The sequence below is a fragment of the Fistularia commersonii genome, chromosome 11 (assembly GCF_037954325.1).
Source record: "Fistularia commersonii isolate RoL2024-O1a breed Wild chromosome 11, RoL_Fcom_v1.0, whole genome shotgun sequence".
Taxonomy (NCBI): domain Eukaryota; kingdom Metazoa; phylum Chordata; class Actinopteri; order Syngnathiformes; family Fistulariidae; genus Fistularia; species Fistularia commersonii.
The window spans coordinates 17,583,071-17,605,184 of NC_141294.1; the positions used below are offsets into that span (position 1 = coordinate 17,583,071).

The following is a 22,114-nucleotide window of genomic DNA, read 5'->3' on the forward strand; positions in this document are numbered from 1 at the left end:
TACCGGAAGTTGGCAAGAAGACAGCGCCAACTTCCGGTGTTCGAAATCCAATTAGGCAAAAATGTAAAAACTACAACCTATCTTTAACGCCAGGTTGTCGCGGCTTTACTTCCTCCTTTTTCAGACACATACAAACAGAAAATACGCGCACACGCAAGCGTCGCTAGCCCACACATAGTTACATATGAACAAAGTTACTTCCGGTCGCTGGTTAGCTACATGCTAACGGAACAGGTGTAAGGACACCTGTCTTGGCCATCACGGAATATAAACACTTGGGAGAAACGCCACGAAAAGCCGGCCTCATTTTCTCCGGACGCCTTGGGACGTCTGCTCTTCGTTGGTAAGGCACATTTCTCTAAAAGGTTGTATATTTTTCCCCGCCGTATTTACTGAGCGTTCGACGCCATTTGTTGTCTCGGCTCTTTTGCGCCCCCTAGTGGCCGGTGGCTGTCATCACAGCAAACCGCCCGGCGTTTCAGACGGTTTGCGCTGTTTATTGATTTCTTTCTGAACGTTTATTCCTTCATATCCACATGTTTGAAAATATCTGCACAGTTTCCGGTTTGATAAATGTAAAAGCATAATTTTACATATTTTTTTATTGTTAAATTTGAAAATTATCCATCTTCCGGTAAATTTATATTTTCGGATTAAAAAACCGAAGCTAGTAAATTGGAAGCGTTATCCAAAGCCTTTCAGTGGTTTTCTAAATATGTGCTTGATTGGGAAATGCACAGTAATTTTTTTCCGCTGCTCGTTTTCCCCTTTATTGCCACTTGATGGCGCTATTGTACTTTCTGAAACGTGAAGCTGGTCGCGCTTGGTGATTTATTTCCTCAGTAATTGATGAGAAAACAATGGAATTCCTTAAAGTTAACAAAATCTCATAATATGTTGGCTTAAATTTAGCAAAAGGTCAAAATAATCAAAATCAGAATGAAGTTTATATTTGGGCTTTTTGCGGTTGGGGTGGAAGTTTGTTTTGAAAGGATGTGACTGTCTATGAGATACAGGGAATTTACGTTCAACAGAGTATAAAGAGTAAACGATAAACGGGGAGAAATGGCGATTAAAGTATTAGCATGCAGGGCAAGGAACAAAGTATTTCTATTGCAAATGTATTCTTAGAAATGTAGAACGATTTGTTTGTTATATTTAGTGCTCAATGCCTCCCGGCCCAGCAAGGTCGTCTCTGCGGGCCTAATCACTTTTGAATCATAGACTCCTTTGAATTAATTTTCTTTCCATTGATATGTATTAAATTATTGCTAATTGTCGATTTTCTTTGTTTTGTTGCTTTTCTTTTGGCTATGGTCAATGCTAAAGCTGTTATCCAATCAGATCTCAGCTGTTGTGTGTTACCAGGGTAAAAGAGCAGACTAGTCATAGCTAGTAAAATGACTGACATTAGCTAAAAAAATGTTTTGTGTCGATTTAACTAGCTTTAGAGCATAATATAGGCATATATATGCTATCAAATCCCTTTTCCAGATGGACATTAAGAAAAGCTGGACATTGTGAGGAAATGCTGACCAAACGCAAAGCTAGCAAAGGGTTTTTCTGCCACTTTCCATTCAGTAACAAGAAGCAGCATCCTGGGCTCTCAGACTCCAGAGCAGGCCTGGCCAACCTGTGGCTCCCAAGCCACATGTGGCTCTTACGTTCATGTCAATTTTTGTATTTGTGTGGGGTTTTTTTTTGCTGTGCGCGGAGAACACAGGAGCGGCATGTGATTGCACAAGTAAAAAACAAACAAACACAAAAGTCGACATGAACGTAAGAGCTCCATGCGGCTCAGGAGCCACAGGTTGGCCAGGCCTGCTCCAGAGGAACATTGCAACTTATATTGCTAGGAACGTAACTGATTGACTCTGAGTCTGGAGCCATGTGAATTTTATTTAAATTTCCTCATGTATTTTTTTGTGATTTTATTAATTTAGTATAGATGCTTCTGCTAATGTGGTGCATGTGACTCAACTGTCACTGCAATCGGGGTTTTTTGCTCAAGCTGTGGCATCCATTCTTCTGACATGGGATACCCATTTGTGATGCTTACGCCTTGTTTACAGTGGGTTTCTGTATAATATGGATGGTTTCTATAAAAGGAGCTTCATGATTTTGGTATCATTCTACTGAAGGCCTAGTTGTGAAATGCACTGGTATCAAGGAAATACTGCCTTCTGCGAATACTAAGCCTATCAGATTTACAGTTCATGCTGTTTATCATGTACAACCTGCAAGGTAACAGAGATTTAAAAAGTCACTAACCAGTCAGTACAGAAAACGCAGTACAAGGTTTGATATTTTCCTCCTTCCGCCACTTGGCTTCGCTGTTTTGCCTTTTTAAGGTCCGAATCCATTGAAACACAGCCTGCAGCAAAGCAGGGAAGATCTGCATGAAAGATGTCCTGGTAGTTCAAAGGAAATCCACTGAAAATTAAAAAAGACGGATCTTTACATTTCTGCGGAAATGCCCAAGAATCACTCTGAGGACGATGAGGGTGTTGCTCACAGGTGTCGCCCCTTGCTGTCGCTGTTGCGCCTTGCTCCCTGCCCGAGGCTGTTTCACCACCACTGTCAATATTTGTGGGTTTTTCCCTCCTGGGCTAAGTGGAAAGATCATTCCGGGCCAATTTATCTTGAACCCATGATGGTCAGCTGACGTCAGGTCCATAATTTTGCCGACATGCCGATGAACTTCTTTTTTTTTTTTTTCCTTTCCTGACTCCGAGCCAGCGGAGGAACCGCCTAAGTGGCCGGCGCGTCTTGAAATGAGGGGAACTTCATTAGTTGTGATTTACGGGCCTGGCGGTGAGCAGAATGGCGATTATTGGATAATTGACCTCAGGATCCCATCCGTAGCCTTGCTCTTACTGCTTGATTGACTTTGGCCTCCACCACTGTCCTTGCCGTTATTGCTTGATATATTTCAGCCGTCTCACTCCCTCCACCTCCGTCACATCTAGAATAAGGGTAAAAGGTAAGGTACCAGGATGAGAGCGCACATCGATTCAAATCAAACACGTTCATAAAGGCGAGGAAATATGCTAATATTTAATTAAGGGTTTTACTATGGACTCTTTACTCTTTATCTAACTACAATATTTAGTTTTTCTATCTTCACGGAGCGTCTGAATATTGGATTTGTTTTCCTGCGGGCCCCCCCTGACTCACACACGGTATTTTAGACGACGCACATTAGCGGCCTCTTGCCGCCGCTGGGCCGGCGGCGTGCCGGACACGGCCAAGTCACTTTACATACCCTCAGCTTCCTGCACAGAAGTGACACAAAGTGCGTGAGGGCCAAGACACGTACCCAAACACACACTTGCACACACATACACAACCATGGGTGTGCGCGCAGACGGTCTGTTTCACACTACTGTGAACCTCGGCAGGAAGCCATTCACGCCAGGAGTGAAATTGTGCCGTGCAGAGATGCTGTTGTCAGAGGAGGCGTGGGGGGGGGGGGGTGTAGGTCCATTCTGCAGGCCTTTCCTGGCGCAGAGACAGTCCATTTCTAGCTAGTTAGCTAGCTCAGGTTTTGGGCAACCTTTCCTGGATCAGAGACAGTCCATTTCTAGCTAGCTGGCTAGCTAGCTAGCTCAGGTTTTGGGCAACCTTTCCTGGAGCAGAGAGAGTACATTTCTTGTGCGCTAGATAGCTCAGGTTTTTAAGCAAACTTTATGGCTCGTGGGCCATGATGGGTTCTTAAATATTGACAGAGATAGAATTGAAGCGCATGCAAAAGTCATTACATGAAGGGATTTGGCCATTGAACAAAGTATGAAAATGCAAAGTATTTGTTTTCCAAATGTATTGATTTCATGACACAGTTGAGAAAGACACATTGAGTTTCAGTGGGAACGGTGCTGTCGATCTCCTTTTTTTACCAGCACATCAAAGTCTGGAGCTAGTTTTGTTGGGGGGGATTTGAAGGATGAATCTGAGTTGTTGTTTGGTTACACTGAATGCCTGCTCACGTTTGACGGTTGACATCTTATGTGCCGCAACATGGCTAATCGCTATTTGGATGCAAGCAGAAAACTTGCATCGGTTCTCATCTTGAATCATTTGTCAGTGATCAGATTTTTTGCTGAGTCTGTAAATGAGTCGAGCCATGGCCTCCCGTTCTTGCGTTGACTGTTCACTAGCATAGTCAGCATGCGCCGTGGCAAAGTGATTGCTGATATTGTATTCCTTGAAAACCGCACGATTTCCTTGGTGTATCGGGCATACGGCTATTGATCAGACTATGAAAAAATATTTTGTTGTCCATTCGTTATTAAAAATCGACAGTCACCATACACTCTTCCTTTCCTCGATCCACTCCTTTTCAAAGAAGGGTTCAAAGGGTAAAGTGAAATAGAGATTAATTTGCCACTCTCCAACAGAGGTGTACGAGGAGTGCGCTATCTATTGAAGGAACACTGGTATTTCAGGGAAAAGGTAATATAAATGAGGTTTAATTATAATAAAATTTCAAGTTGGACGGGCCGAATTTAAAAGCTGCATTTGGCCCGCGGGCTGTGGTTTGCCCATGCCTGAGCAAGCTGAATGACCGAATCTTTGTAGGAAATAGGAAGATCTATGAGAGAAGCCACCCCAGGCATTATTATGACTGATTTGAAAATGGACTCATTCATCATCCATCCTGCTCATCATGCAGTTCAGGGGGTTTGCCGGAGTCTATCCCTGCTGTCATTGGGCCGCAGGCGGGGTTCCTTTAACCGATCACCCCCTCATTTACATGTCAAGTACCCAACCATTCACTCTCTCATATACACATCTGGATAATGTAGGGTCTCCACTGAACCTCCTGCATGCTTATGGACTGTTTGAGGAACCCCACGCAGGCACAGAAAAACCCCACTGTCGGAATCCAATCAACAACCTCATTGCTGCCAGGTTGAAGTGCTCTTATTTGAAAAATGTAGGCAAAATTTCGAGACTTATTGCACCTCAGTCAGCTCACCTGAATTTTAACATCTGACTCTTGGTTTTTATCCAATGAACTGTATGGGAGCAGATGTGTGTGAGTGTGTGTGTGTGTGTGTGTGTGTGTGTGAAGATCAACACCCCCCCCCCCCCCCCCCCCCCATTGACGTGCCTCTCTGTCTTCCGGAAAACCTTCCTACCTGTCAGACTCGGCGCCAGACCCCTCGGGATGAGGGCCCGCTGGAATGCGTACCGGGCCGTCAACATTAGCTGGCACGTCCATGGGATATTTTGCTAGCGGGGGGGTGGGCTCCATTAAATCAAAGTCCGACGCAGAACTTGGCCGGGGCGGAGGAGTGGAGGGGGGGGACACGAGGAGCCCACGGCACCGGGGTGTGACATTTTCTCAGCGTAGTACAGTAGCGGTGATTTGTGGCCGGTGGAGGCGAGGAACCAGCAGACGAGCACCTCAGGGGAGGCTGCGAGAAAGTAAAAAGTGTTGCAGAAATGATAGACCTGATTTGAGATGACCCGAAAAAAAAAAGACTGAAATGACAATTTTAAGGTTAGCTTTAGGAATGTTTGTACCGGTGGGGTTTGGATGTTTGGGCAGAAGGTGGCATCCTTCTAGAAGGGCGTCTGGTGGAGGTCTGGGAGGCAGGAGGCCAGCGATGACATTGTGAGCTCGTCTGCTTGGACTTGACAGAAAAGCGGGGCATCATTGGCGAAACAGTATCGTTTCAGTTGTTAATGGATGAAGTTTGTTCATAGCGTGCGATATCTGTAAAAGCAGGTTAAAGATTAGCCTGGCAAGTGCAGGAGCAACTTGGGGTTCAGTGTCTTCTCAGCTTTTACCTGCACATGTGAGACCTGTTAGCTTAGAACTGCTGAGCATAACAACAGCGCCATCCAGTGGTGACTGTTGTAGCATTAGTTAGCATGCAACTTGCTAATCGTCCATCTTGCTAGTTGGTGATGCAATGCTGCATTCAGCTTTCTCCATTTCGCCTTCTCCTCGGAGTCCTCTTCTGTCACATCAGCTATCTCCGTGTCCTCTCTCCCTCCATCCACCCTTTTTCTCTTTGGTCTTCATCGAGCCTCCTGCCTGCCTGTTCCAACCTCAGCGTGCTTCAATCCAGATCTTCACCATCCCTCCTCCGTCCACGTCTAAACTATCATCAGACTTTCATCTCCAGAACATCTGTCAGGTGCCGTCCCTCGGATGGAGTAAGTTACTGAGGCGGAGATACCGAGAACCTTCAAACACGTTCCATAGAAACTAAATCTTCACATTTAAAACCAACCAAAATGAAGTGTGTGCGTGTGTGTGTGTGTGTGTGTTCATATGCGTGCGCACCATCATAAGATGCAGGGTTTTTTTCCTTTAATAAGGTGTGTTTCCTCCACCTGTGTTTCCCAGATCCTGGTCTTCTGCAACCAATCAGCAACACCACACACACACAGATCAGCACATCAGAACTCATTGTGTGTGTGTGTGTGTGTATGTGAGAGAGAGAGAGTGCGAGTACGCGCTCGTGCGTGTTGTAATTAAACACAGACTCTCAAAATATCTCGTAGTCTTTTGAGGTCTTTATCCAGGCGTTCCCTGCCGCCTTCCTCCTCAGACGTTCTCCTGGAGGAACCTCCACCCTTCGTCCTCGGTTCCCCAGCTCCTCGGCCATCCAGCGTCGGGTTGGCCACGTGCCAAGGCACTGCCATGCACGCGTCCACGCGTGTGCACGTGTGTGTTTATAGGCGGTTTTATAGTGTGTTTAAAACTTTCTGGCAAAGTTCGGCGGCGGTTCTCCTTTCAAAGGAACCACATGTTGACGATGCGGTGGTTGTCCCTGGAGGTGAGAGGGTTCCCATCACCACAAGAAGGTTCCAGAATCTAATGCCTGCCTGGGTTCTCCCTGTGTAGCAGGTCCATTGACGACTCTAAACTGTCCATAGGTGTGAATGAGAGGGTGACAGGAGGGATGATTGACAGGTTTAAGCCCCGCCTCTCAACCAGGCAACTTGGTTAGCTGTGTTAGCGATAGCATCACATTTCAGGCTAAATGCACTGCTAATTGACTGACAAGATTTCCAGGCCCTGGATGAAGGTCTCATCGTGTTTGCTCAAACTTGGCCCGCCATGTGTGTGTGTGTGTGTGTGTTGTGACCCGGTGGCGTCCGCCGGGTCAGCGCCGGCGCTCTGTAATCGCATTCATGATTCCATTCTCTGCTCCGACAAAGGCGCCATTCACGCCGCCTCCGGTGGCCGACTGCGGACAGACACCAGGTTCATCTGAAGGAACGTCCTGACAGAACATCTCCCAGACTCAGGGACCGATGTTCTTTTGTGTGTGTGTGTGTCTGTGTGAGAGCAAATGAGTCAGCACTTTTTTTCCTGACCGAGCTGCGGAAATGTAGAAATGAGCAGAGCAGCCATGACTTCACCGCTCCTCTGCCGCGTGACTCAACCCCTCCGTCCCTCCGCTTTCGGCTTTTTCCTCTCCAGAAGGGCTGTTTTCTGCCGGGGTGTCAGGGTGGAGATCTTCTCCAGGTCCTCAGCTCCTTCGTGCTCCTGGGTGGATTTCAGGGGTGTCGCTCAATAAATCATCTTCAGGGAGATGTGGAAGAAGATTTACGACTTTTCTTCTGGTTCTTTGATAGAACGTCTGAACTTCACCGTGCAAAATAATTCCAGTGTTGTGGAGCACCAGCTGCCTTTCTCATGTCCTCCAACGTCAGACATCAGAAAATCTCGTTCTGGGTCAAACAAGTTATTTAGTTATGGAAAGCTTAAGGGTCAGCTGTCAATCACAGACGTCCCGTTCCTTCACACCTTTGGCCAATTAATTGTCCAAAGGTCCGTAGCATTCAATGAACCCGCCTAATGGTCTTTTTTTTTTTTTTTTTTTTTGGACTGTGGGAAGAACGTGGAGAGATCCCAGGCAGGAGAACGCTCACACAAGCTGAAGACTAGATTTGGACGTGGAGGTATTCATGTTTCTGCAGCTCCTTATTCTCTTTGAAGAAGCCACTGGTGATGAGATCATCACAGCAGCTGTGTGTGTGTGATGTGTGTGGTATGACCTTGTGAATAATCCTCTAGACCAGTGTTTTACAAGAGGCCTGGGGCTATGAGTGTGTGTGTGTGTGTGGTCTGATTGCGTGTGACTGTGAGCTAGCAGATTGCGCAGGTGTGTGTGTGTGTGTGTGTACAGTCAGTACAGTTTTCTTTCTTCTACTAAATGCGTGGTGTTTCTGAGCTCTCCTCTGATCTCCAGGTAAGTTCTTCCTCTTCTTCCTCTTCTGATTCCATCGTTCTGAATCCTCCCTCCTCTTCTCACACCCGTCCCAGGCGTTGATTACTTTCATCTTTCATAGCCAGAGGATGGAGGGGGGTGTCTTCACATTCATACACACACACACACACAGGCGCACTTGACCTGTGATGCAGTAATTGCTCTAGCCAGTTCACAAATCACCCATCATGCCGCTCTGTCACAGACCCTCCTCCTCCTCCTCCAAGCATGTAAATCATCTGTCACTGCACCTCCTCCTCCGCCCCCCCAAAGGAGTGCGCAGCACTCCGTCACTCCCCGTGTTGCTGGAAGCTCTCTGTCTGAAATCTCGTTCCTGCTTCCAAGGTCACTTCCTGGTTTATTTTGTAGTTTCTTTTAAGTTATTCCTATTGTAGTTTTTTTTGTTTTATTTTCCTCCGATAGCTGTCGTTGGTTGTCATCAGTTTTATGGGAAATTACCGCAGATTCCCAGGTTGCCACCCCATCAGTCCACCTGTCAATCAAACCTTGTCCCAAGCACCTCTGGTTACCTTGATTTTCCCTTGAAAAGGGTTCTTCTTCTTCTTGCCGTCGAACATCTTTGTGGAATTTCCGGCCCCTTTTCACACCACACGGTTTGTGTGTTCACCTCCAGGTCGAGCGGCGGCGTGGCCGGATCCCCCCCCCCCCCGCCTTCCCCGAATGTGTGTTTTTAGTTTGGTATGCAAAGGTGTGTGTGTGTGTTTTACGGGGGTCCGGTGCGGGCCGGGCGTTTTGAAGGGGGCCAGACAGCTGCTTTTTTACTGCCCCAGGGGGTAATAAACAGAGTGGGAGGGGTAGTTATTTATCCCTTTTATTGGGGCAGGAGGTGGCGGGGAGCAGGGGGCGGGGGCTTTATTGGGGTCACACTGTAACTACGTGCAGCTGCAGGGCAAAGAACGGGAGGAGGAAAGAAAGCAGTTTTTAGCATCACTAAATACCTCTGCTATCTAGGTGTGTGTGTGTGTGTGTGTGTGTGTGTGTGTGTGTGTGTGTGTGTGTGTGTGTGTCAGAAGGGTCATCCATCTTCATCCACCTCAATTTTTTTTCCCAGGTCCCCTAACAACTGGCTCCTTGTTAAGCACATCTGCTGTCAATCAGCCGTACTCTGTAATCCGATTGGTATTTCCTGCAGCCGTGGCCCCGCCCACTCACGCAGACCAGTTTAATTGAAAAAAAAATTAAAAATGTAAAAAAAAAAAAAAAAGGGGTGGGGGGGGGATTTCACCACTGGTCACTCTGGTTGCTATGGCGACAGGCTCACCTGTGACTGATGGAGCCCTGCGTGGAGCTCAGATCTGATGTGTTTTGGGATGTCCAGGATCGGTATAGAAAGTGTTAAATTGAATAAATTGGTATTCTGATATTTTTAGCCGAGGCAGCATGTTTCGAAAAACATGAAACGTGGCATGTTGATTGACGCGGCAAGCCTGGGAGTTACTGACGAACTGGCCCCTTATATCTTCTGCTAAACGATTCCTTCGAACGATTCCTCCAGACCGACTCCTTTCGTGAAACGAACTCAAAAAGTTTCCTTGACGAGGCCAGCTGTGCCTTCTCTCTCATGGCGGGGGGGGGGTTGATGTGGACCATATGAAATGTGCAATAAAAGGGGTGAAGATAGAAGAAGAGGAAAAGGAAGGGGGGCAGAGTGGAAATATTTGCAGCCTTGATATATCGAGGTCGAGACGGGGGAGTGGGTGTGCAGGAGGGGGGTGAGTGGCAAAGAGATGAGTGACGGGGGGGCGGAGGGAGGGAGGGAGGGAGGGAAGAAGGGAAGGAACAGACAAGTTATTCTAGTTGCAGAACAGCTGACGGACGGACGAAAATAAATGGGTTCTGCAGCCGCAAAACATAGAACCCGCCGGCTGGAGGGGGCCGGGACAGGTCCCTGGGGTGCCGTTTCCAGGGCAACCCGTCACTGAACAACCATCGGAGATCCTTCCCCAATGCACAAAGCAGACGCCGGATTAGGCTCCGCCTCCTCCCGAGCGTCGTAATAAATACAAAATAGCGTGGGGTAGAATAAAAAAAAAGTCGTTTATATGGTGGGGAGGGAACAGTAAGGACGGAAACATGGACACAGCGGGTTAACTTGTGAGGTGGCGCATCCACACGCACTCACACACACAGACACACAACCGCCAAATGAGCGATGCATGTCAAACAGGCGAGGCTCCTGCTGTGAAGGCCCACGGCTGGTCAGGGCTGGAGCTCGGAGGCGACGGATCCCGGAGGAGGAGCTATGTCGGCGAGATGAGAGATGCCGCTGTCCAGAGGGGCGGGGTCAAGGCGGGAGGGGCGGAGGGAGGAAAAAGTGAGAAGTGCTCGTGGTCGTTCATTGCCGCTCATACACCCGGGTGCAGACCACATCGTCCGCGCTCATGGTCTGAAAGGAAAGGGAAAAGATGGAGCTTTTGAGGCTAGGTTCACGCCAAACACCTCCCAACCCACGTGCACAAGAGCGCCCCCTGCAGCCTCCATTGCCGCAAAGGCGTTTGGCGTGTTTCTAAATCGTGGTAGCGTTGCTAACATTCGCGCTATTCAGCTTGTCGCCTCCTCCGCTAACATGTGTCAGATGAAACTTAACCCTGTGATGATGCAGTCGCCCAAAGTGCTGGATTTACCTTTTGGATTCATTTCTTTTTTTTAAAAAAAAAGTGATATTAGCAGGTGGAATCCATGCAGATCAACAATTCGGTTCTGGTCTCATCCTGGTTGGACTGCACTTGGGGTCGGTGGTTGAGAATCGGACACCAACGTGGCTCTGAAACTGCAGCCTCCGAATCCACATTGACCCATTCTGGGCACCTTGTATCGAACCGTTTTTTTGTTTACGGGGGCGCTCGCTAACACGTTAACACTTGGAAGAGGCGGATGCGTGGCTGCCCCCTCTCCGCACGCAAGTCTGGTTCGACCAGCATGCAACCAGAGCCCGTCGGCGTGGGACCGATGCGGGTCTTTTTAATGCCTGCGCGTTTGGATTTTTATTTCCCGGCGAGTCCGGCTGCAGCTGCGGCCGAGGGCGGCGTCTCTGACGTCACCTGACATGATCTGTCAAGAGTTACGGGGAAAGAATTCAGCTTCCCCAGAGCTCAGCCGGTGTGTGTGTGGATGTGTGTGCGTGTTGTGCAACCTTGAAGCCGTTTTAGATCATTAATAAGTGTGGAAACTCTTCAGAATCTCCTTATATGGGGATGGCGAGGGCTCTGGCGAGATACCCGCATTAGCTTTTGCTAAGTATCAGGTGTGTTGAGCTCAAAGTCACTCGGCTCCTGTTTCGACATCTTGTTCCTCCTTTCTTTCCATCGCTTTCTCTGTTCCCACGGCAACCTATTGTTTGTTTTCACTCTCCCGCATCGGACTCATCGTTCAAAAACGAGGCGATCTCGCCCCTCCAGAGAAACTAACACCGGTTGGCCATTTTGTCCTGATTCTATCTTCAGTACTCTTCGATCACATGACCCCTCCAATATTCAAACCCCACAAAACGAAATGGCGGTCGGGGTCACTCACCAGGATCAGCTTGCCGTCGTTGGTCATCTCGCGGGTCCAGGAGGTCTTCGGCCCCTCGCCCTTCTGCAGGGTTTGCTCGCAGCTGATCTTGCTGTCCGTCTCCCACTGCGGGAAGCTCTGCATTCAGAGGAGGGGGGTGGGGGGGTTAGCGCGGGTGGAGGTGCAGACGGCGGGTCAGGCCGGAGGTCATCGGCAGCAACGGGCGACGACGTCCTGCAGAGGACGTCATCTGCGGGGACGAAGCCCCGGCCGGTTGTTTGCTTTGGAGACGGCAAAACACAAGCCTTCCACGGGGAGTGGGCGGGGCAAACCCATAAGGGACCGGAGGGAGGGAGCGGGCGAAGAGAGTGCGAAGAGAGTGAAGCCTGATAGGCCTCCAGAGATAGAGGGAGGGGCTGGAGATGCTATCAGTCCAAATATGACAGAAGGCCAAATCAAATAGGTTGATGTAATGGAGACAGCGCCACGCCACGCCTCTGTGTGTGTGTGTGTGTGTGTGTACCGTGCATGGACGGCCGTCCACCGTGGTCTCGTTGAACTCCTGCCCCACGGTGAAGGTGATGTGGGTGGTCCGCACTGACGTAGAGGTCTTGATGGACAGCGTCTCTCCGTCCTGTGTGATCTCCACCATGGGCTTGGAGGCCGCCTTCACTGCGATCTTACGCAGCATCATGTTTACTCCTGGAAAACCCCCGCCCCCACACACACACACACACACAAATCAGACAAGAGCTGGCAAGTGCGCACGTGAGGTTCAGATAAAGGACAATGAGTGTAAACACACTCCTGCACAAACACACCGTGGATAAATGTTTTTTTTTCACTCCAGCGCATTACATGGGTGAGGTCGGGGCGGGAGAGCGGCTCGGTTTTTCAGCCACCCCAGAAAAGGGTGCCAAACCACACACACCTTAAGCCGTGTGTTTGTGTGTGTGTGTGTGTGTGTGTGTGTGTGCGTGCGGGTTGGCTCCGGTTTGTGTGCACCCAGTCAACAGGGAGCCCCCCCCCCCCCTGCTCATTAATGCTGATAGAGGAAACAATGAGGTCATGAGACAAAGTGTGGCCAGCACATCTGCATTCCCCCTGGACTAAATCACTGTGACACACACACACACACACACACACAAACACACACACGCGCACTTGTGGTCTGTGCTTTCTGCCAGGTGGCTGGCATTATTCTCCTGATCTTCCACAATCTCTCTGTGGGGTAGACACAAAGGGGCTGCGCGTGTGTGTGTGTGTGTGTGTGTGTGTGTGTGTGTGTGTGTGTGTGTGTGTGTGTGGTACAGGAACTGAGTGAGAGAGAAAGAGAGAGAGAGAGAGAGAGAGAAAAAAAGTTGGAGGTCTAAAGTAAAATGACTCAGAAATGATTTTTTTTTCCGTTGCTGTGAATTCCTGCAGTCTCAGCAGGTCCTTGAACGCATCACCCCCCCCCCCCACACACACACACACAAAAAATGACTCAATGATAAATTCTGCTGACTTGATGGGAGCGAGGAGCAGACGTGGGGGGGGGGGGACAGACGTGGGGTGGTGGTCTGCATGTGGTGTGTGAAGATCTCTGTCCAAAGTGTGTGTGTGTGTGTGTGTGTGTGTGTGTGTGTGTGTGTGTGCGCCTGCGTGCATCTTCCTCCGAGTTTGAGTTTCACACTTCTCACCTCTGGCACATTCCCACCTGTCAACGAGGGTAAATATATACACACTCTGAAATGCACGGTCACTCAACACGCACGTGCGCACATCATCGTCACCGCCTCATCGAGCCGTCGCCCCCGCGAGGACACGCGTCCGTCCGTCCGTACCGCCATCACGCACTTCCTGTGATGTCATCGTCTCTACCTCGTCACCGGCGTGCAAATCCAGCGGCGCCATTACGGCTTTATCGCCAGGGAAAAAAAACAGGGAGGCGCCGTTAATTGGTCCGGAATAAGGGCGAGTGGCGACCGCAGGTGGGCGAGGGCTTCCTGGAGGACACAAAAGATCTGCAGGGGGTTGGAGGACCATGGAAGGAGGAGGAGGAGGAGGAGGAGGAGGAGGAAGGTGCTGACAGGCCCCGTCCAGCTGCACTTGGGCCTCCGAGGGAAGGAAGGGTGGATCGTCTAGGTTTTTTGGACTGAGGTTTGGGGACGGGATTAGGAGTAGATTGGAATCAGATTGGGATCGCACCGGGATTAGATTAGGGAAAGACTGGGTTCAGTTTGTGTTGTCCTCAGATTGGGATCTCATTAGGATTAGATTGTTGTTGGATTGGGATTTGATAACAGTACTTTTGGAATTAGTTTGAGATGAGATTGAGATTGGATTGTTGTTGGATATGGGTTCAGATGGGGGATTGTTTTGGGATCATGTTAGGTTTCTATAGGGATCAGATTGGGATTATACAGAAATCAGATTGAGATTGTATCAGGAATAGATTTTGACTAGGTTGGGATCAGATTTGACAGGATCGTTTTCAGATTAGGATAAAACAATGCTCAGATTGGGATTGCATTATTGCTGGATTGGGATCACACCGGGATTATTTTGGGAACAGGTTGGAATAAGATCGGGATCAGATTGTGATCAAACTGGGATTGGATCGGGATTCAATGGTGACGATGGGATGACACCGGGTTTCAGATCGGGATTAGATTAGGGATGGATTGTGATTAGATTGGGGTCTGATCGATTTGAATTGGGATTAAATTGTTGGATTTGCATCACGTCGGGTATCCACGGACATGCGTGCGACCTTCACTTCCTGCATGATCCGAGTTCAAGCCACGAGATGGGGCGCGCGCCCGCCCGCTGCGTGCGCACCCGCGTGGTGGTCGGCGCAATTAGGATGCGTGTGCGCGCGAGAGGAATGAGCGAATGCTATTGGACGCGCTCATCTCTCCGAGCGGCAAATGGGTTGACGGGCACGCACGCACGCGCGTGCGTTCGCAGACACCACCGTGCGCGCAGACGCGGAAACAAAAGTCTCAGCAGCAGGTGTTTTTTTTTTCTTCTTTCTCTCTCTCTTAATGTTTGGTATTATTGTGCGCTATTCTGTCAGTTCCGATAACGTCGCGATTATCCCCGCGCACTGTAACGTGCGTGTCCAGCGCGCGCAAACACACACACACACACGCATGCATACACACACACCCACACTGACGCCGTGACACGGACAGATGCGCCGCCGTTTGTCTCCATTGTGTTAGAGGAGGAGGCCAAAGGGAGGTTGAGGGGGTGGCCGGGGGCCAAGTACTGGGTTTGGGGGGTCTGGCGTGGGATGACAAAGACCCCCTGCCCACGCCCACGCCGGCGCACGGACACGCCGCGGTCTGACCCAGAATGCGTGGAGGCAGGGAGGGCGGGAAGGGAAATGGGCTCGGAATACGAGTCGGAGCGTCGGATCCCCTGCGGGAGCGGCGCTTGCGCGGGGTTATCCGCCTGCGCGTGCACGTGCACGAGCACGGAAGTTCAAGTCATCGAACAGGTGATCGAACAGGTAAACACGCGGAGCGCACGCTCACCCAGCGCCTTCAGCAGCTCCTCGAAGTTCTCCGAACTCTTCATCTCCCAGGTGCCGGCGAAGTCCGGGATCTTGCGTTGCTCCATGTCGGGAGACCGGATTCGGGGACCCTGCGTGCGCGTGCGTGTGCGTGACGATCCGGTCCAAGTGGTGCAGCCCCGGCGCGCGCAGCGTGCGTCCGTACAACCCGGTGCCGTGGGCGCGCCTGCCTGCCCGCCCGTTTCCTGCGACCCCGCGGTGATCCGTGCGCCGTTCCCGCGATGCTTGGCGGCCCGCCGCGGTTCCCAGTCCCGGAGTGTGCGGACGCGCCGGGCGACGCCGCCCGTTTATGGACGCGTGCACGCCCACTCGTTACGCGCGGACACGCCCCCCCCCCCCTCTCTCTCTCCCCACTCCATCTCATAAAAAGACGGGGCAGACGAGACCCCGCCCTCCCCGCGGGACGGAAGGGCGCCGGGCCGCAAGCGCCCCCCCCCAAAGGTTGGAGCGGAACCGGATATCAGTTTTGCGCTTTGACGCCGCTGGAACCGGAAGGAGGTCGACCTGCGGGTCTGGGATGGAGGGCTCGGGATGGGGGGGCGAGGCCAAGTTCATCAACACACACACACACACACACACACACACACACACACACACGTGTCCTGCCCTCCACGGAGCGCGGTCATAAAAATAAAAGCGGTGGTAACGGGATATAGCAGCTTCTGGGTGTGGGGAGCGGTTCCTGACAGATTAAAATAAGATGGAGGTCGCCCCCCTAACCCCCTGCGCGCGCGCACATACACACACACACACACACACACACACACACACACACACACACAGCGGCTCCGACGGAAGCGAGGAGGAAGCTGGGGGTCCCATTTGGAGCAGCGCGTCACACAGGCCGATGTGTGTGTGTGTGTGTGGGGGGGGGGGTCGAATGCACGCGCATGAACACACGCACGCACACAAACGGCATTCACGCATGCACGCACGCGCTGATGATGGATGGCAACGGGACAAAGCCGACGTTAACGATTGACTCTTGATGGATGATGCCGTCCGGGGAGCTACACGGCGAATTAGCGGGGTGGAGGGGGTGGGGGGGAGAAGTTGACCCCCCCGATGCACACACACACACACACACACACACACACACACACTACCTTACATTCACCTCACTCGAATATTAGAATATAGACTTCACGTTTTTAAAGCGTTAACTTGCTATTTTACGCACGGACCTGCGCGCGTCTCTCTCTCTATCTTTCTCTCTCACACACACACACACACACACACACACACACACACACACTACCTTACATTCACCTCACTCGAATGTTAGAATATAGACTTCACGTTTTTAAAGCGTTAACTTGCTATTTTACGCACGGACCTGCGCGCGTCTCTCTCTCTATCTTTCTCTCTCTCTCTCACACACACACACACACACACACACACACACACACACACACACACACACACACACACACCTCCTCAGCCCCTCTCCACTGCCTGTCACTCTTTAACCCGGCCGGACAATGGCGACCCTCGCCAGGTGTGTTTGAATTCATCCGGTCTATTTTCCGTTGCAGCGCCCGACGAGGAAACATCATGCAAACGATTTTTCTCACCTTCTCTTCCCTTTTCCCCATCAGTCCCTTCATCATTGGCCCATTTCCGGTTCAAACAGGATGTAGATGGCACGTGAATGAGAGGATGAATTAGAGCCCTCCTCTTATCCAATCAGAGCCAGGATGGGCTCCGGAATAGGCCTGCGGAAGAGGTGTGATGGATGACGATTGAATTAATATACATATTAGTGCTGTCGACTGGTTGCAAAAAATCCATTAGGTTCGTTACGTGGCGGCTGTGGATTCATTACGATCAATTGCGATTAATTCTCATTCATTATTAATTGATTTTTTTTATGTGTGGGGAGAGAGACTCACAACAGAAGGGTCTCCCTCTATATATATATACGATAATACATATAATAGTGTTAGATATGACATCACACTACTTGGTGTGAGTTCTGCAGCTGCGGTGGTCTGTTCGGACCTGGGAGGGGCGTCGGGGGTCCGGACCCGGGGTGGGGATCCATCATGGCCGCCGTTTGAAAGTGACTGATGCAAACACAAAGGTAACAATGGAGCAGTGTCTCACAGGGTTCGGGGGGGGGAAATTCATCTTCGGCGGAGATTTGCATGTTACCATGATGCATCAAAGGGCGCCGCCGCCCCCCTAAAAAAAAAAGGCCTCGCCCACTTTGTGTGCGTGCCGCTTCAAAGAAGAGGTCCAAAATGTGTGTGTGTGTGATGCTCCGTGTCAGCACGTGATGACAAAGCGCCGCTCGGCATTCAGAGCCATTCGACCATGCTCCGCTTACCTCACACAACTTTCCCTCCTCCTCCTCCTCCTCCCGGCAAGCTTTTGTTCCTTTGTTGCCGGCGCTCTGACACATTCCTCAAGAGCGTTTGGAAGAAGAGAAGGACTGAAAAAAGGGTGGAGGTGGAGGTGTGGGGACGGAGGGGGGGGGGGGGGGGGGAGAAAGTGAGAGCTCAATTGTTGTGGAGAAAAGGATACGGACTGAGTCAGGAGATGGAGGGATGGAGGGATGGAGGGGGAGAGACGCCGGCGGACAGGTGAGGGTGTAGGTTTGCTCCCGCGTTGCCAACTTTATCTCCTCTCCGGTGTGTTTCCTTCAACCCGAGCACGTTGTCGGCACGCCACACACGTGCACTTTCGCCAGAGGAGACGACACCGGCGTGGGGGGCGGAGGAGGGGGGAGGAGTCGTCTTGTGTCGCCACGGTTACTCAGAATTCGAGATGGATGAGGAGTCTGGATCCACTTGTTGTGACATCTGAATTCTTGCAGTGGCCTTTGTTGCCATGGTGACAAAGTCCCACCACACCTGCTCGCATTAAGATGCACATTTTGGGGGTTCACGTTTATCCGGGAGACGCGCATCGATTAGCGCCCCCTTCTGTTGCCCTCCTTCCCCGCCCAATCATCTAGCAACCGCTATCAGCGTGGCCGTGACACAACATGTCACCACTTCCTGTTTCCCGCTCCCGTCGCCCTGGAAACCTTCCTTATCTGAGGGCGCGGGACAAAAAAAAAAAAAAAAAACAGCAAACTCGAGTTCGGGTTTTCAACCGGGGACATTCCACAGCGCATCTGACCTTTGACCTCTTGTGACCAAAGTCTCCGGTTCCAGATGTACATATACATCAACCCCACAAGTACTGTGAAATTCAAAGTGCAGCAGTAGTTTTACGAGCACTTATCATATCTCGTTCCTCTTGCAATAAGAAGCTTGGAATAAAATCATAGCCCCCCCCCCCCCCCCCCCCCAGCGAGACGGCTCAGCCCATAACACCGCCAGTCCAGATGTGAACTTGACCCCCACCCTCACCCCTCACTGACTCCTGGAAGTCATTATCAGCGGCCTTTGGCCTCAGAGGAAGCCACTGGAAACGGCAGACAACAATACCAGGAATTAAATCTTTCTCTTGAGACCCCCGTTGTGCCCCCGGTCAGAGGGCGGTCAGCATCATTGCAGGAAATAATATAAAAAACCATGTTTGCAATGTTCTCGTTCACTTTTGTGGCCCTTCTCATGAACATCAAGGAGGTTACGAGTAGAGCTGGGCGGTTCCTGAATGACCCAGGTCAAAGATTTGAATCTTTACACTGCATCACGAGTCCGAGGACTCTATTAACCCTGGAGTCCATGAGTTCTCTGGTCGCCAGAAACTGGACCAGTGACTTGGATGATTCATTTGAACTGGTTCACCGACTCGAATCAGCCAACTCACTTGAAGCGCTACCGAATCACATGACTTTTCTGCGGAATCACCGGAAAAACGACTGAATCGGACGATTCGGGTGAACCGGTTCGTTGACTCGAATCAGAAGATTCATGGGGAAACACCACTGAATCAGATGATTTGGGTGAACTGGTTCACTGACCAGCAGACCCTCCGCAAAATCTACTGAATCAGATGATTCGGGTGAACCGATTCTTTTGACTCAAGTCGGCAGACTTACCAGAAACACCACCGAGTCAAATGATTCGAGTGAACCAGTTCACTGACTGATTTCCACAAAATGAAGCAAGTTCACCACCGCTAGTCTGTGTGTGTGTGTGTGTGTGTGTGTGTGTGTGTGTTTTAGGATGGATATGATCAAAAACATTGCCTTGGTCTTTTTATTATGAGGATTATTTTCAAACAATGAAGTTGGAAAATCCTTGCACTCTCTTCCCCTGAACTTCAATTCCCCCCGGAGCCCCTGTGGTTTTAATTATCGTGCTCGTTTGTTTCTCCGACCCAGAAGCGAAAAAAAAAAAAACAAGAAAACCCCCAGACACGGTCAGCTTTTATAACATGGTGCTTGTAAAGAACATTAGTTAATCGCTAATAAGCAACTATTAACACCACGTAAGATGCGGTAGTAATGTCAAAGGGGAGAAAATAACTTTTAATCAAGTCATTATTATTAATGAAACGTGAACAAAGTTAATCAGGCACATTGAAAACTGATAATGATGATAATAATGCATATTATTTGAGGCGCCTTACTCAACATTCGAGGATACCATAGACATATACATATACACAACATATAATTTTAAAGAAACTATTAAAAAAAAAAAAGGAATGACAAGGTGGTAAAAAAAACACAACTTTTGCAGTCGTAGATATTTAATAAGTAATAGTCCAGATTTCGTAAGCATGATTTTTACATTTTTCAACACATTGTAGTGTAATAACCAGCTTATAACACCTCAATAACGCTTTATTAATGATGATTTCAAGCACTTTGATGTGAAGGTTTTTCTTTCCCCATCAGCCCCCGGAGCGCCGTCTGGCTTTTAGCCGTTTGACCGCCGTCGCGACGCCACCTGCGGTTTTAATGGCGGCCCATCAGAGGTGCCGCGGCGCCGTAAAACGCCATTGTGCGAGGCCCCAAACAACGGCGGATTGCCATCGCGTTGGGCGGGAAGGTGAAGGACAACAGGAGAAAGAGGAGGAGGAGGAGGAGGAGGGGGAACAATCACGGGTTTCCATCACCTCCTCGTGTTTTTCCCGATAAAAAAAGTTCAATTAAAGTGCAGCCCATCCTCTCCTTCCTCCTCCTCCTCACGTCCCACCACCTCTCACTCCGCACTCATTCTTTTATTCTCCTGCTTTTTCCTCTCTAGCACAGAGTCAACGATTGCTTGCTGCTCGCATTTGCTTTTTTTTCCTCGGTGGCGGCCCTGTGTGTGTGTGTGTGGTTGTGTGTGTCAGCAGTTGCCGTGTGTGTGTGTGTGTGTGTGTCACTATGATGTCATGGACTAGGTATGGCCATGCAGTTTGCTGGAGGTCAACCCCTGCTTTTTGTTACTGTCCGCACCGCCCCCGGACTCTGGTAGGGGTTCATGTTATCGGACCGAAATAATATTGAGATTATTGATTATCGATCGACGCGTGAGGAGGATTAAACGGTGCTGGTGATTGAGGGGTGACCCCAGTGAGAACGGCCGTGTATCTATGCGTTTTATTGTTTTCTACCCTGCTGACTAGGGCAGACTCCCCCCCGCCCCGCCCTCGCCGCCCCCTGGGCATGGATGGGAAGCGGCGTTACATTCAAGTATGTCATGTGATTTTCTTTTTTTTTTTTTTCTGTCTTATGATGTGGCCTCGGGCCCCCGGAGGTAGAGGGAAGGGGGGGTTCATTCATTTTTTATCTATACCGCGGCCCGTTCCATCACAGAGTCGCATATAGATGTGCACGTCTGGACAGTGCAGGGTCTCCACTGAACCCCCTGCATGTGTTTGCAGAAACCAGTACCGGTAGATTGTATCTGCGCGCACTTCAAACTTTATTGTTTCATGTTGATTGTTTGTTTAATTTTCGTGCACTCTGTTTTTATTTGCTAAATTTCATGTCACTCTTGGAAAGTTAGAAAAGTCTTCTGGATTCGTCTATGAGAAATTGTCCATAAAGCCGATTTTGACCCTACAGGAAGGAACGATGGCTGGGAAAAGGAAATGTAACAATCAGGGCGTTTGAGTTATCATCCCCATGAATTGCTCACTTAAAGATGACAAATGTATTAAAATGTTCATATTTAACATTTTCACGGGAAGGACGAAGAGCTCTTCTGTCATCTCCTGGCGGAAAAGAGACATTGCAGCTCCATATTTTTGTTCCCCCTCGTGGAGATCTCCGCGCCTGCGCAGTTACACACTCTTACTGCGACTCATCAGTGTGTGTGTGTGTGTATGTGTGTGTGTCCTCAGTGGAAAGCTGCTCAGGCTTGTCCACATTCGGGCGGTTCCTCCCCGTGTTTGTTCTTCTGGCCTGCAGAAGTCGAATCCAGCCACCAGCCATTTAACCCATTTTTAAAAATGTATTTTTACCACGACGGGTTTCCTCCTTCATCTCCTCCAAGGAGACAAAACCGTAGCACAGGTTAAAAACCGTCTCCAGTCTCATTTTGGTATTTTTTTTAATGCTCAGTAGCACATGAACACGCTCTTATTTGAAAAATAAAGGAGAGCGGAAACAGGACGTGACCAAGACGCACCCCTGCGAGAAACAATCCGAGAAACGAGCAACAAGACAAATCGGAAAATATTTAAAAATATGTATGTGAATATAGATTATTTTTAGAATAAAAAACAATCTCATTGATAATTATTTTTAATCCCTGAAGACCGAAGACAAATCCATTTAACACACACGGCCGTGACGTTCACAGGAAAACACACTGGTAGCATTTTATCTTCCGTTTTATTTTTTTTCTCCTCTCAACAGCAGGGAGTCAGAGAGCTCAAATCAAAAGCTTGTAAACAACCAGGAAGGTGTTTT

At 49.7% G+C, this 22,114-nt stretch overlaps 1 protein-coding gene across 1 annotated transcript; it reads right to left on the minus strand.

Annotated features, from left to right (window-relative positions):
* Positions 1 to 10,273: 10,273 nt before the first annotated feature.
* crabp2a (cellular retinoic acid binding protein 2, a) lies at positions 10,274 to 15,582 on the minus strand. Its single transcript, XM_086155940.1, has 4 exons — positions 15,272 to 15,582; positions 12,271 to 12,449; positions 11,769 to 11,885; positions 10,274 to 10,641 (listed from the first exon to the last, which is right to left on the minus strand). The coding sequence occupies exons 1-4, from the start codon at positions 15,354 to 15,356 to the stop codon at positions 10,591 to 10,593; spliced, it is 432 nt and encodes a 143-aa protein (XP_086012066.1). The 5' UTR covers positions 15,357 to 15,582; the 3' UTR covers positions 10,274 to 10,590.
* Between the last annotated feature and the right edge of the window lie 6,532 nt (positions 15,583 to 22,114).